The sequence below is a fragment of the Petromyzon marinus genome (genome assembly GCF_048934315.1).
Source record: "Petromyzon marinus isolate PM22_M1 ecotype Great Lakes invasive population chromosome 68 unlocalized genomic scaffold, UKy_Petmar_22M1.pri1.0 chr68_unloc.1, whole genome shotgun sequence".
Classification (NCBI taxonomy): domain Eukaryota; kingdom Metazoa; phylum Chordata; class Hyperoartia; order Petromyzontiformes; family Petromyzontidae; genus Petromyzon; species Petromyzon marinus.
Genome location: NW_027422597.1, coordinates 3,174,646 through 3,189,877, shown reverse-complemented (window position 1 = coordinate 3,189,877; position 15,232 = coordinate 3,174,646). Strand labels below are relative to the sequence as shown.

Genomic DNA, 15,232 nt, shown 5'->3' with positions numbered 1-15,232 from the left:
CCAGTTTAACAGCAGAGGTCTCACTCCGAATCAGTCGAGCGGCAATATCTTTTCATCGGTTGCGTAACGCTGTGTGGAAGCTACCTGGTCTGTCGCTCCGCACTAAGCTTCAGGTCTTCTCGGCCACGGTCATTCCCTCCCTTCTCTACGCTTGCGAAACGTGGACCCCCCTAATGGAACATCTTCGCCGGTTAGAAACATTTAGGCTGGCCTGCCTACGATCCATCCTGGGTTTAACCAGACTGGATTGTGTGAGGAGCTCACAAATCCTTGAAAGATCTGGGCAGGGTCCCATCGGTGAGCTCCTCCGGCAGGCAAGGCTGCGATGGCTGGGTCATGTAGCCCGCATGCCCAGCCACCGCATGCCGAAACAGCTTTTGTTTGGCCGGATTGAGGGGGCTAAGCGGGCGCGGCACGGGCTAGAGAAGAGATGGAGTGATGTGGTACAGGAGGACGTGGAGCTGAGTGGACTTGCCGATGACTGGTACCAGCGGTGTCAAGATCGGCCTCTGTGGAGGAGGCTCGTGAAGGATGCTACTGGGCAGTTGGAGGCAGTCGCCCTCCAACAACAACGGAGGGCGGAGGAGCGACTCTCACAACAGCGAGCGGAGCGCCGGGTGGCTAAAGCACAGCAGGTTGGCACAGTAGGGGGCACAGGTGGTGCATCAGCCAGTCATCTCAGTCAGTCGACCCGTGGCACCTGGGTCTGCCCCGTGACCTCCTGCCAGCGGGCGTTCGACACTTCACGTGGCCTCAGGGTGCACATAGCCTGGCACAAGCGTTGTTGTGACGTCACCGCCACTTAGTGGCGAATGGCGGTTGTTGTTGTTGTTGTGTGTGTGAGTGTGCGAGTGTGAGAGTGTAACTGAATGCGTAGCCGGGTGTAGGCTGCTTCGCACCCGAGGGGTGCTGAGCATTCACCTAAGCGGCTCTCCCGGGACGCTACGAGGATTTGTTGGCTGCAAAACCCGCGGCGCATCGCGCTGCCTGCCTGGCCTGGAGTTACTGCACCTCACTGAGGACTGAGCCGTCGCTGCTGCTGCTGCTGCTGCACCGAGGAATGAGCCGTGGATATCGTGGGAACCCCCTTCGCTCACTTTGGTGACCTTGAAGGAAGATTTCAAACGCAGTGCCGTGTTATTATCCGTTAGTCCAGGCCATATTCAGTGAATTCTATGTCTGGTTTTTCCACGAGTTATCTGCTGTGCACAACCCGCAGAGGCCAAGAGAGCGTCTCCGGGTTCAAGCAGCGTTTAGAGTACAGTATTTAGAGTATTTGGCTGCTATACATTTTCAACATGACGAGCCACTTTGTTGATCTATCATTTGTGATGGGCAGGTCGCTTTGGAAAAATAAGCGAAAAGCTCAGTGGGCATGATACTTTGTAAAATAAAATAATTGTTTAGTTTTATTTGTATTCTCTTTTTCACAATCATGGTGAACGCCAATGGGCATTTGTGTTGCTGTGTGTGCATGCGTGTTGAGTAGCCGTGCGTGTGAATGTGATACAACAACGCATCTGAAGTAAGCGGTGGGTGCGGCTGTGAATAGTCGGCATGGGGATCTGCAGTCTCAGACAAGGTGAGAGTGAGAGACGGCGACATCGCTAGCAGTGGGTGATGGAGGCAGGTCGAGTTGGTGATAGATTCACACTGCTAGCAAAAGGCTCAAAGATTCCAGGAGGCATAACGTGAGTCTGACAAATTTCATATCGGATGCTACAATGACATTCAGGCAACTCGTCACGTTTCGGTAATGACATTGAGATGGAGATACAGGACATCATGAGATATCTACAACTATACCAACCAAATTTCGATTTAAAGCTTTCGTGACTGCAATGATTAATCTTCTTTGGTTCTTTCGGTAAAGTCACGTAGAATGAGAATAAAATAATAAATTGATAAGATAAAATAACAATAATATTCTCACGACGTTTCGGCCACAACACAAGCGGCCTTCATCAGGTGAAGGGACGAGACTGTCTGGTAGGACAGCGCTGGAGTGAAAGAGCCACGTTCAGATCACGACCTTTAAGCTGTGTGAGAGGAAACAAAGCGCCTTGACAAAGGAATTAGCATATAATTTAGCATTGAAATGGCTGAGTAATTAGCTTGTGACTGGTCACAGAAATAGCTATGTTAAAAGTTAAAGCATACACATCCGCAGAGGCACCCCTTGACAAAGGAATTAGCATAGAATTTAGCATTGAAATAGCTAAGATAAAGCATACACATCCGCAGAGGCACCCCTTGACAAAGGAATTAGCATAGAATTTAGCATTGAAATAGCTGAGTGATTAGCTTGTAACTGGTCACAGAAATAGCTACGTTATAGTCAGAGCATACACATTCACCGAGGCACTTAGTACAAATCAAACAGGATAATTTAGCATTGAAATAACTAGGCGAATTTAGCATTGAAATAACTGAGTGTTTAGCTAGTGACTGGTCACAGAAATGACTATATTGAAGTCAAGGCCTACACATCTGAGCTATACACAGTACTATATAGTGAACCAATAAAAAACTAAAATATAAATTACATTAATGTTATCAATAAACTCTATATTCTCCACCAAGCTAAGCTACCAACAATAAGTCGTTATATATCACAATGCTATATGGCGAAAAAATGGGTGGATTCTTACCCTCAACTTTAGCAACACGGATAGCTACGGGCCCCGTTCAGACGGACGAGTTCATCCCTGGTCGGAACAGAGGAGGGGGAGAGAGACAGCTGCGAGGCGCTGTTATACTCCATGTTGTAAACCATACCATTAACCGTGGTGTGAGAGGTATTAAAAGTCAATGCTGGCGAAAGAGCTGCGGTCTGAAGGTCATCGTAAAATACAATTAATTAAGAACAGAAATGGTTTAAAACATCTTTCCAATGGTTTCTAAGCCAGAATCCATCTTCTCGGTTGAAGTTGTCTCTGTGCTTGTATATGTGAATGGCCTCATGAACGAATCTCTCATGGTAGCCGGTTGGTTTGCAAAGAACCTCAGTCTTGGAGAAGTCAATGTCATGTGAGCCCACTGAATTATAACATTGATCTGCCACGGCAGAGGAGTTCGTCCTACCGTGAATAAACACAAGATCCAGGTCCGATTCAACACAGTACATAAAATCCGTGATTTAGTTCCATCTGTAAAAGATGCTGTTCCAGGCATACAGTACCCGGGCGTTTACAAACTAAAGTGCCTCTGTGGTAGTAGCTACATTGGAGAAACCAAACGACATATCTCGGACCGCATCCGCGAACATAAAGCAGACTTGAAACACGGTAGGACGAACTCCTCTGCCGAAGCAGATCACTGTTATAATTCAGTGGGCTCACATGACATTGACTTCTCCAAGACTGAGGTTCTTTGCAAACCAACCGGCTACCATGAGAATTCGTTCATGAGGCCATTCACATATACAAGCACAGAGACAACTTCAACCGAGAAGATGGATTCTGGCTTAGTAACCATTGGAAAGATGTTTTAAACCATTTCTGTTCTTAATTAAGTGCATTTTACGATGACCTTCAGACCGCAGCTCTTTCGCCAGCATTGACTCTTAATACCTCTCACACCACGGTTAATGGTATGGTTTACAACATGGAGTATAACATCGCCTCGCAGCTGTCTCTCTCCCCCTCCTCTGTTCCGACCATGGATGAACTCGTCCGTCTGAACGGGGCCCGTAGCTATCCGTGTTGCTAAAGTTGAGGGTAAGAATCCACCCATTTTTTCGCCATATAGCATTGTGATATATAACGACTTATTGTTGGTAGCTTAGCTGGGTGGAGAATATAGAGTTTATTGATAACATTAAGTTAATTTATATTTTAGTTTTTTAATGGTTCACTATATAGTACTGTGAATAGCTCAGATGTGTAGGCCTTGACTTCAATATAGTCATTTCTGTGACCAGTCACTAGCTAAACACTCAGTTATTTCAATGCTAAATTCGCCTAGTTATTTCAATGCTAAATTCTCCTGTTTGATTTGTACTAAGTGCCTCGGTGAATGCATATGCTCTGACTTTAACATAGCTATTTCTGTGACCAGTTACAAGCTAATCACTCAGCTATTTCAATGCTAAATTCTATGCTAATTCCTTTGTCAAGGGGTGCCTCTGCGGATGTGTATGCTTTAACTTAGCTATTTCAATGCTAAATTCTATGCTAATTCCTTTGTCAAGGGGTGCCTCTGCGGATGTGTATGCTTTAACTTTTAACATAGCTATTTCTGTGACCAGTCACAAGCTAATTACTCAGCCATTTCAATGCTAAATTATATGCTAATTCCTTTGTCAAGGCGCTTTGTTTCCTCTCACACAGCTTAAAGGTCGTGATCTGAACGTGGCTTTTTCACTCCAGCGCTGTCCCACCAGACAGTCTCGTCCCTTCACCTGATGAAGGCCACTTGTGTTGTGGCCGAAACGTCATGAGAATATTATTGTGTTATTTTATTTTATCAATTTATTATTTTATTCTCATTCTACGTGACTTTACCGAAAGAACCAAAGAAGATATACCAACTATTTATTTATATTTTTTTCAGGCAAGACTCACTGAGCTGTGTAGCCCTTTTTCAGAAGCGACCTGGCCACATATGACATCTTATCACGTAGCAATGTATTGCAGCCAATTACTCTAAACACGTGATGTTTATTGTGAATGTTGTCGGAAAAACCAGAGAGAGAGAGAGAAAGACGCAAAGTTTAAATATAAAGCAGGCGTCAGGGTCGGGATCAAACCCACCACCTGTATACCAGGCGAGGGAGGTAACATCTTCCCACCAACTTGCTGTCGAAGGATGAGTTTATCTCTCGACACTCATCTCAAGAAAGAGCGACCGCAGTTGAGCCTCGCTGATGTACATTAACAACAACACTCATTTCTTTAAATGTCAAGGTGTCTTCACTTTAAGACTGCTGTTTGTGCACATCGGGGCACGTGTTCCCATTCCAGGGAGCGTCTCGTGATGTCAGTGACGACAATGAAAATATGTTATGTATTTTACTTCCTTCTTCACTGTCGCTATAAAAGAGAGGTCCTGGTCCAGCGTATATTTGAGCAACGCATCGAGCGATCCCAGCGAAGCCATGAGTCATGGCGAGTGCGACTCTCAGTGAGAGTGTGGATAGTGAGCTGTGCTGCTCCATCTGCCTGGACACGTTCATCTGCCCCTCCACGCTGAGCTGCGGACACTCGTTCTGCCTGCGATGCCTCGAGGCCGCCTGGGAGACGGCGAGCAGCTTCAGCTGCCCGCAGTGCCGAGCGACCTTCGCTGTGCGACCCCAGCTGAGGAGGAACGTGGCCCTCGCCAACCTGGCAGACCAGCTCAGAGTTGGAGACGGGATGGCCGCGGCCGTCGTTTGTGACATCTGCGGTGATGGCCACACTCCTGCAGTGAAGACTTGCCTGAGATGCGAGACGTCCTACTGTGTGTCGCACTTGAAGCCTCACTTGGAGAATCCCAGGTTGAGAGAACACCTCCTGGTGGCTCCCATCGCCAACCTGGAGGAGCGACGGTGCCGGAAGCACAGTGAAGAGCTTAAATTCTACTGCACAGTAGACAGCAGCCTGGTCTGCTCAACTTGCACCATCGCAGGAAAACACAAAGGACACAAGGTCCTGACGCTGAAGAAGGAGCATGAGACACGGAAGGTGAGGCCCTCAGAGTGAGACACCGAAACACGATCTGACCAATTCTGTCACTGGGCTGCGCAACACGTCGTGAAAAAAAAAAATTGTGTGTTCATGCTCTGTTATGATTGCCTGTCCCTGCCTGTATAGCCATCTCTTGCTTGTTGTTTTAGGAAAAAGCCTTAGGATGTATTGAATGCTAGGCTCTCACTAAATATAATTCTCGTGTAAAGGAATTTAGTGGACAAATATCTGACACTGATATCAAAGCTACCTGATAGAAAATTCAAGTTGAGTTATCTTCTAAACTAGACAGCTGTGGGCACATGAGCCTTTGGGACACAAATCCAGCACAGCTACCACCGGCTGCTGCTACAATGAGGCACCAGCTTGCCCACTCCCAGTTCCTCCCGTCTCAGTCGCCATACAAAGGCAGCGTGGAGATGAGGGCTATTGCTGTGAAGGGGTCGGTGTAGAGGGAAGAGCGGTGTGACGGATTGCTCAGGGGGCTGGAGTCTCCCCCTGCTGACGTCTCGTCTCTCACTACAGACAACTGTTGGGGAGGAGACGCGAGCGGTGGAGAAGAAGAGGAAGGAGGCGGAGGAGGCCGTGAAGCGGATGGAGGCAGCTCGCAAAGAGGCGCAGGTACCGTGTCCGGGACTGGCTCTTTGACCCCCGTGACCTCCCCCCATTGTGGAAGTCGTGGAGGTCAAAATGCTTTCAAGCAAACTTCGTGCAGCTTCATAACTTTGATGCCTCTTACTATAATTATATCATTCACTTTTAAACTCATCATTAACTACAAGGGGGTTGCACATCTACTGTATTCAATAGCCGCATCTGCGAGTCTGCCGCAAAGTCGGGTTACTCGGCATCGCGTTTTCCACTGCTGAGGCAAAAGAAAAATGTAGAGAGTGCCACGGATTGTCGGGGTGGAGCTGTGGTGCAGCTGTTGCACTACTACACTGGAGGTCGTGCACCGGTACGGATGGAGAGGCACTAACGCCGCACAGCTACACCTCACGCCGTCCCTGATCGCGTCACCAGCGTTAATTTAAACAACTGTTTTTATTTTACCAGGTAAGACCCCACTGAGCTATGTAGATTTTTTCATAAGCGAGGCTGGCTGTCACAATGATAGCAGGTCAACAAAGTGGTTGACATGATTATCACGTGAAAAAAATATAGCAGCAGACCCAAATACATACATAGATACCCATAGAGATATTTAGGGATACATAGAGATATATAGGGATGCATAGATATATATATGGAGACCCATATATATGAAAATTAACTAATATAGATACACAGAGACCCATAGACTAAACTACTTGTTATTTTACCAGGAGCGGCTCCACTGAGCTATTTAGATCTATGTCAGAAGCTACCTGGCTATTACAAATTATAGCTCAACAAACTGGCTAATTGTAAAGTGGAATTTTATAGCAGCCAAATACTCTAAACGCGCGACGTTGATCCTCAATGTGGAGGCAAAAACCGGAGGACCCAGAGAAAAATCCATATGACTACAGAGAGAACAAATTCCAAATATACAGGAATCAGGGTCAGTATCTAACCCCGACCGGTTGTATACCAGGCAAGAAAGTCAACATATCCTTGCCACCGCGGTACCCACACGCACACATGGAGTGGCTCATGGCTCAGGGAGGCAACCGTGGTCTCTGCGTCTCCACAGGAATCTGTGGACGGGATCAGGAATCGCATCACGGGCAAGTTCGCCCGCCGAAGGAAGGCTCTGGACGAGGACGAGAGGGAGGCTCTACGTCGCGTGGCCGTGAAGGAGCGGGAGCTGCTGTCCCGGATAGACGAGGACATCGCTCGTCACAAGCGGGAGATTGGCGAGCTCCAGGCAGCGGCCGCTCGCCTACGTGCTCTGCAGCATGAGAGGGACTCGCTCGCCTTCCTGCAGGTGGGGAGCGCCTCTGTGGACACGCCGTTTGGGTGTCCAGAGCAACAGAGCGGGCAATGGCAGGGAGGCTCGTGGTGCAAGGGTAGAGACGTCACTCATGATCTCTTTCTCTTCCACAGGGGCACCTGGAGGAGACGCGCAGGTACAAATCCTCAACGTTTCACGGTTTAACACTCACAACACAGGATGTGTGTTAGACATACGGGCTGTGTGTAAGACACACGGGCTCTGTGTGTTAGACACAGGGTGTGTATGAGACGCGGGCGCTCTGTGAGACACTGACTGTGTGTGAGATACTGGCTGTGTGAAAAACTGGCTGTGTATGAGACATGGGCTGTGTGTGAGACACTGACTGTGTGTGAGACACGGGCTGTGTTTGAGACACGGGCTGTGTGTGAGACACGGGCTAGTGTGAGACACGGGCTGTGTGTGAGACACGGTCTGTGTGTGAGACACTGACTGTGTGTGAGACACGGGCTGTGTGTGAGACACGGACTGTGCGTGAGACACGGGCTGTGTGTGGGAAAGGGCGGTCCTGCACAGATGCCATTTTTCCGTCCGTTTGCTACAGCAGAGGTGTAGGAAATTCCAACAAGACCTACATCTCTGCTTTATTGACCTGGTCAAGGCCTATGATACCATCAGTAGGCCTGGGCTCTGGGTTGTTCGTCGTGCCTTCAGAGTCCCTGACTCTTTGCACACGATCATTAAGGACCTTCATGATGTTGAGCAGGCCCGGGTAAAACTACGTGGCCAGGAGTCGGAGTCATTCCCTGTTCACCTTGGTGTGCGACACGGATGTCCTCTGGCTCCCACATTATTTAACATATTTTTTGACCACGTAGTCCGAGATGCCTTTGATGGCTGTACCAGAGGAATTTATATCTGCTACAGATACAATGGGAGGCTGATCGATGCCTGGGTGCGATCAAGGGAAGGCTCCCTATTGGTCAACCATGTTAAGTATGCCGATGATCTGGTAATTGCCGCTCACTTAGAGGAGGAGTTGGAGGTGCTGCTGCTGAACCTGGAAAATGCCACTAAGAGATGGGGCCTTACCATCAGCCCCACCAAAACTAGGCACCTGCCTGGGTATTTTGAACCATCGGGCAACCCACCCACACAACACCCAATCGGTGATGGGGCAGTTGTGGAGAGAGTGGAGAGTTTCCCGTTACCTGGGCAGTGTGCTCATGACTGGTTCCAATTTGACAGCAGAGGTCTCACTCAGAATCAGTCAAGCGACATTATCTTTTCATCGGTTGCGTAACGCTGTTTGGAAGCTACGTGGTCTGTCGCTCCACTCAAAGCTTCAAGTCTTCTCAGCCACGGTCATTCCATCCCTTCTCTACACTTGCGAAACGTGTACCCCCCTAATGGAGCATCTTTGCAGATTGGAAACAATTAGGCTGGCGTGCCTACGATCCATCCTGGTTTAACCAGGCTGGATTGTGTGAGGAGCTCACAAATCCTAGAAAGATCTGGGCAAAGTTCCATCGGTGAACTCTTCCGGCAGGCAAGGTTGCGTTGGCTGGGTCATGTAGCCGGCATGCCCAGTCACCGCATGCCTAAACAGCTTTTGTCTGGCCGGATTGAGGGGGCTGAACAGGCGCGGCACGGGCAAGAAAAGAGATGGAGTGATGTGGTACAGGAGGGTGTGGAGCTGAGTGGACTTGCCGATGACTGGTACCAGCGGTGTCATAATCGGCCTTTGTGGGGGAAGCTCGTGAAGGACGCTGCTGGGCAGTTGGAGGCAGTCGCCCTCCAACAACAACAGAGGGCGGAGGAGCGATGCTCACAACAACGAGCCGAGTGCTGGGTGGCTAAAGCACAGCATGTTGGCACAGTCGGGGGCACTGGTGGTGCATCAGCCACTCATCTCAGTCAATTCAGTCAATCGACCCGTGGCACCTGGGTCTGCCCCGTGACCTCCTGCCAGCGGTCGTTCGACACTTCACGTGGCTTCAAGGTGCACATAGCCTGGCACAAGCGTTGTTGTGACGTCACCACCACTTAGTGGCGAATGGCGGTTGTTGTTGTTGTGTGTGAGACACGTGCTGCGTGTGCTATGGATGCTGAGAGTTCTGATGCTGTAGTTAAACGAGGCTGTGTGTGATGCTGTTGGTGGTTGTCCCAGGAGAGACATCCCAAAGGAATCTGGACCCCCACCTCCCACTTCACTGGATGTCACCAAGATCTGCTTCCTTGAAAGGATCGTGAAAAGATTCCTGCCTATCGCTTGTCAGTTCCTCAGTCTTGCACCCATGTGTCCCGCTGTGTTGCACTGCACTTCTGTGCTCCCCACCTTCATCAACATTTCATTTTATTTTACCAGGTAAGGAACCCACTGAACCACGTCGCTCTTTTTAAAAGAAGCGACCTGACTATCACAAATGACAGCTCTATGAAGTGGCTCATCACGTGGATATTTATAACAGCAGCCAAATCCTCTGAATGCAAATTGATTCTAAACGTGGAGGGAAAAACGCGAGGAGCCAGGGGAAAATACACGCCACCATGGGGAGAGAGACTCAGACTCTGAAAGAGAGCGACATGGATCAGTGGGCTCTACCGAGTTAAATAAAATTAGTTTAAAAGTTTAAATATTCTACTAAACACTACTGCTGTGTACTGGGGCAAGTGCTGTTAACGAGTAGCAACACCTATGAAGGCCAGCACGGCACACGAGGGAGTAGGTGGCCAGCACCACGCCCGGCCGCCTTTGTCTCTCTCGTGCCGAATGTTTATACATCACTCCGGCAGAGGGCAGCGCAGCCTGAACCATTGTTGTACTGGGCCTCTACGCTTCTACGTTCATGATCCCCACCATCGCCAAAGCGCACCGACGAGAGCGGTGAAGTATGGTCAAATAACCCCCCCCCCCAGGACATGCACGGCGCAGGGAAGCGCTCATCCAGCAGCAGAGTGACACACAATGTCTGTGTGTGGGTGTGAGAGCGTGCGAGGCTGTGACACACAATGTCTGTGCGTGGATGTGAGAGTTTGCGAGGCTGTGACACACAATGTCTATGTGTGGATGTGAGAGTGTTCGGGGATGTGACACACAATGTCTGTGTGTGGATGTGAGAGTGTGCGAGGGTGTGACACACAATGTCTGTGTATGGATGTGAGAGTGTGCGAGGCTGTGACACACAATGTCTGTGTGTGGATGTGAGAGTGTGCGAGACTATGACACACAATGTCTGTGCGTGGATGTGAGAGTGTGCGAGGCTGTGGTGGCTGTGGTACAGGCGTCGTGTTTGTAGAGAGACGCTGTGAGTATGGCGTTCAGATACTGGTGCTGGCATCATCACCGCTGTTCACTACCACTGCACACACACACGTGGTAAAATTACTGTAGTAGTATTATTGATATTTATTATTATAATTCACGATTTAGTATTCAAAAGTGATTAGCAGAATGTGTACACTGATACTAACGAATATTAATATATGTACTCGAATGCTACCGAATATTATTATATGTACCCTAATATTGACGAATATTAGTTTGTGTACACTAATACTAACGAATATTAGTATGTTTACACTAATTCTAACGAATATAAGTGTGTGTACACTTATACTAACGAATGTTAGTGTGTGTACACTAATACTAACGAATATTAGTTTGTGTACACTAATACTCACGAATATAAGTGTATGTGCAGTAATACTAAAGAATATTAGTATGTTAACACTAATACTAACTATTATTAGTGTGTGTACACTAATACTAACGAATCTTAGTATGTTTACACTAATACTAATGAATATTAGGTTGTGTACACTAATACTAACGAATCTTCGTATATGAACACTCATACTAACTAATATTAGTGTATGTACACTAATACTAAATAATATTAGTGTGTGTACACTAATACTAACTAATATTAGTATATGTACACTAATACTAACGAATATTAGTTTGTGGACACTAATACTAACTAATATTAGTATGTATACACTAATACTAACTAATATTAGTATGTGTGCACTAATATTAACTGATATTAGTATGTGTACACTAATACTTACTAGTAAGTATGTGTACACTAATACTAATTAATATTAGTATGTGTAAACTAATACTAACTAATATTAGTATGTGTACACTAATACTAACTAATATTAGTATGTTTACACGAATACTAACGAATATTAGTGTGTGTACACTAATACTAACTAATATTAGTAACTTATATTAGTATGTGTACACTAACACTAACTAATATCAGTATGTGTACACTAATACTAACTAATATTAGTATGTGTACACTAATGCTAACTAATATTAGTATGTGTACACGAATACTAACTAATATTAGTATGTGTACACGAATACTAACTAATATTAGTGTGTGTACACTAATACTAACTAATATTAGTGTGTGTACACTAATACGAACTTATATTAGTATGTGTACACTAACACTAACTAATATTAGTATGTGTAAAACTAATACTAACTAATATTAGTATGTGTACACGAATACTAACTAATATTAGTATGTGTACACTAATACTAACTAATATTAGTTTGTGTACACTAATTCTAAAGCATATTATTGTGTACACTAATACTAGCTAATAATAGTATGTGAACACTAATACTAACTAATATTGGTATGTATACACTAATACTAACTAATATTAGTATGTGTACACTAATACTAACTAATAATAGTATGTGAACACTACTACTAACTAATAATAGTATGTGTACACTAATACTAACTAATATTAGTATGTGTAGACTAACACTAACTAATATTAGTTTGTATACACATACTAAGGAATATTAATATGTGTACACTAATACTAACTAATAATAGTATGTGTACACTACTACTAACTAATAATAGAATGTGTACACTAATACTAACTAATATTAGTCTGTGTACACTAATACTAACTAATATTAGTTTGTGTACACATACTAAATAATATTGATATGTGTACACTAATACTAACTAATAATAGTATGTGTACACGAATACTAACTAATAATAGTATGTGTACACTAATACTAACTAATATTAGTATGTGTACATTAATACTAACTAATATTAGTATGTGTACACGAATACTAACGAATATTAGTGTGTGTACACTAATACTAACGAATCTTCATATATGAGCACTCATACTATCTAATAATAGTTTATGTACACCGATACTAAAGAATATCAGTGTGTGTATACTAATACTAATATTAGTATGTGTACACTAACACTAACTAATATTAGTATGTGTACACTAATACTAACTAATATTAGTATGTGTGCACTAATACTAACTAATATTAGTATGTGTACACTAATACTAACTAATAATTGTGTGTACACTAATACTAACTAATATTAGTATGTGTACACTAATACTAACTAATATAAGTATGTGTACACTAATACTAACTAATATTAGTAACTTATATTAGTATGTGTACACTAATACTAACTAATATTAGAATGTGTACACTAATACTAACTTATATTAGTATGTGTACACTAACACTAACTAATATTAGTATGTGTACACTAATCCTAACTAATATTAGTATGTGTACACGAATACTAACTAATATTCGTATGTGTACACTAATACTAACTAATATTAGTTTGTGTACACTGATACTAAGGCATATTATTACGTGTACACTAATACTAACTAATAATAGTATTGTACACTATTACTAACTAATATTAGTATGTATACACTAATGCTAACTAATATTATTATGTGTACACTAATACTAACTAATAATAGTATTTTTTGATTTAAAGCTTTCGTGACTGCAGTAATTCATATTCTTAGTTTTTTCGGTAAAGTCACGTTGAAGAGAAACAACAAAATAACAAAATATATATAAAACAATAAAAAATTCTCACGACGTTTCGACCATAACTCAAACGGTCATCATCAGGTGTGTCGGTTTGCATAAATTTATTTTGAAAACGGCATATTTATTTATATATATATGCCGTTTTCAAAATCAATTTATGCAAACCGACACACCTGATGATGACCGTTTGAGTTATGGTCGAAACGTCGTGAGAATTTTTTATTGTTTTATATATATTTTGTTATTTTGTTGTTTCTCTTCAACGTGACTTTACCGAAAAAACTAAGAATATAATAATAGTATGTATACACTACTACTAACTAATAATAGTATGTGTACACTAATACTAATGTATATCAGTATGTGTACAATAATACTAACGAATATTAGTATATGTACACTAATACTAACTATTATTAGTATGTGTACACTAATACAAACGAATATTAGTATGTGTACACTAATACTAACTAATATTAGTATGTGTACAATAGTACTAACGAATATTAGCATGTGTACACTAATACTAACTAATATTAGTATGTGTACACATATACTAACAAATATTAGTATATGTACACTAATACTAACGAATATTAGTATGTGTACACTTATACTAACGAATATTAGTATGTGACCACTAATACTAACGAATATTTGCATATGTACACTAATACTAACGAATATTAATATGTTTACACTAATACTAACTAATATTAGTTTGTGTACACTAATACTAGCTAATATTAATATGTTTACACTAATACTGACTAATATTAATATGTATACACTAATACTAACTAGTATGTGTACATTAATACCACAGATAATACCACAGATGGACGCTCACCGACTCTGGACACAAACTCAGCCCACGACCACCTCCAGATTTCCTCGGATCTCAGGACGATGACGCGGAGCAGTGTCCCCCAGGGTCGCCCCCATCACCCAAACCGCTTTGATGTCTGGCACCAAGCCCTGTGCTCTGAGAGCTTCTCGTCGGGTCAGCACTACTGGGAGGTGGACGTGGGGAGCGCGGAGGAGTGTCGTGTTGGAGTCGCGTACGAAACGATCCAACGGAGAGGGCGTGGTGCTGAGTGCGGCTTAGGAGGGAGCGACGTCTCCTGGTGTCTACTGAAATATGGTGACAGCTTCTTAGTGCGGCATGGCGGGGTAGAGACCTCACTGTCGGTATCGCAGCTTCCGCGAAGAGTCAGGGTCCACCTGAACTGTGACGCGGGGCTGCTGTCGTTTTACAGTGCCGACTCCATGGCGCCGTTGCACTCGTTTCACCAAACATTCACTCAGCCCCTACACCCTGCGCTGTGGGTGGGGTGGAGGTGGTTGTTGTTGGCCGGTAAAGTTGGTGGCTCAGTGAGGATTGTGGATCTGAGTGGTGCGTCCTGAGAGAGGTGAACGTGAACTGCGCAGAGGGCAGACGCCACGACGCACGGCGCTCGCCACCCTCGTCACCGTCACGCGCAGCGCCACGCCTGTGACTGGTTGGTGGCTGTCGGTGGCTAGGGGCTGCGTGGCTCTCCATAACAACGGGGTGGGGGGGGGGGGGCTGAGCCTAAACAATCCTCACAACCTTCCTTGGGGGGGGGGGGATAAAACAGGTACCGCTCTGTGTGTGTGTGTGTGGAGGAGTGTAACTGTAGTGTAGGGGTGCAGTGAGTAGCAATGGTGAACTGGGATGTTTATACACTGGTGGTGTCATGGGTTGTGGGAGAGATACAACAATAATAATGTTAAATAAAAAAAAATATAAATGTACGCATACGACCGTGGCATTGTAACGCTTGCATC

General features: G+C 44.6%; 1 protein-coding gene across 1 annotated transcript; it reads left to right on the top strand.

The window, feature by feature from the left end:
- The first annotated feature begins 4,672 nt into the window (after positions 1-4,672).
- Positions 4,673-14,961, top strand: LOC116957937 (E3 ubiquitin/ISG15 ligase TRIM25-like). Its single transcript, XM_076058213.1, has 6 exons — positions 4,673-5,677; positions 6,119-6,287; positions 7,342-7,575; positions 7,695-7,717; positions 9,713-9,816; positions 14,250-14,961. Exons 1-6 carry the CDS (start codon positions 5,106-5,108, stop codon positions 14,828-14,830), a joined length of 1,683 nt encoding a protein of 560 aa, XP_075914328.1. The 5' UTR covers positions 4,673-5,105; the 3' UTR covers positions 14,831-14,961.
- Positions 14,962-15,232: the final 271 nt, after the last annotated feature.

What these genes read in the sequence shown, in the direction of transcription:
- LOC116957937 (XM_076058213.1), top strand. Translation starts at nt 5,106, where the DNA reads ATGGCGAGTGCGACTCTCAGTGAGAGTGTGGATAGTGAGCTGTGCTGC. An exon ending in CACCTGGAGGAGACGCGCAG is followed by an intron (nt 7,718 to 9,712) that starts GTACAAATCCTC and finishes TGGTTGTCCCAG; the next exon opens with GAGAGACATCCCAAAGGAAT. An exon ending in AAGATTCCTGCCTATCGCTT is followed by an intron (nt 9,817 to 14,249) that starts GTCAGTTCCTCA and finishes TTAATACCACAG; the next exon opens with ATAATACCACAGATGGACGC.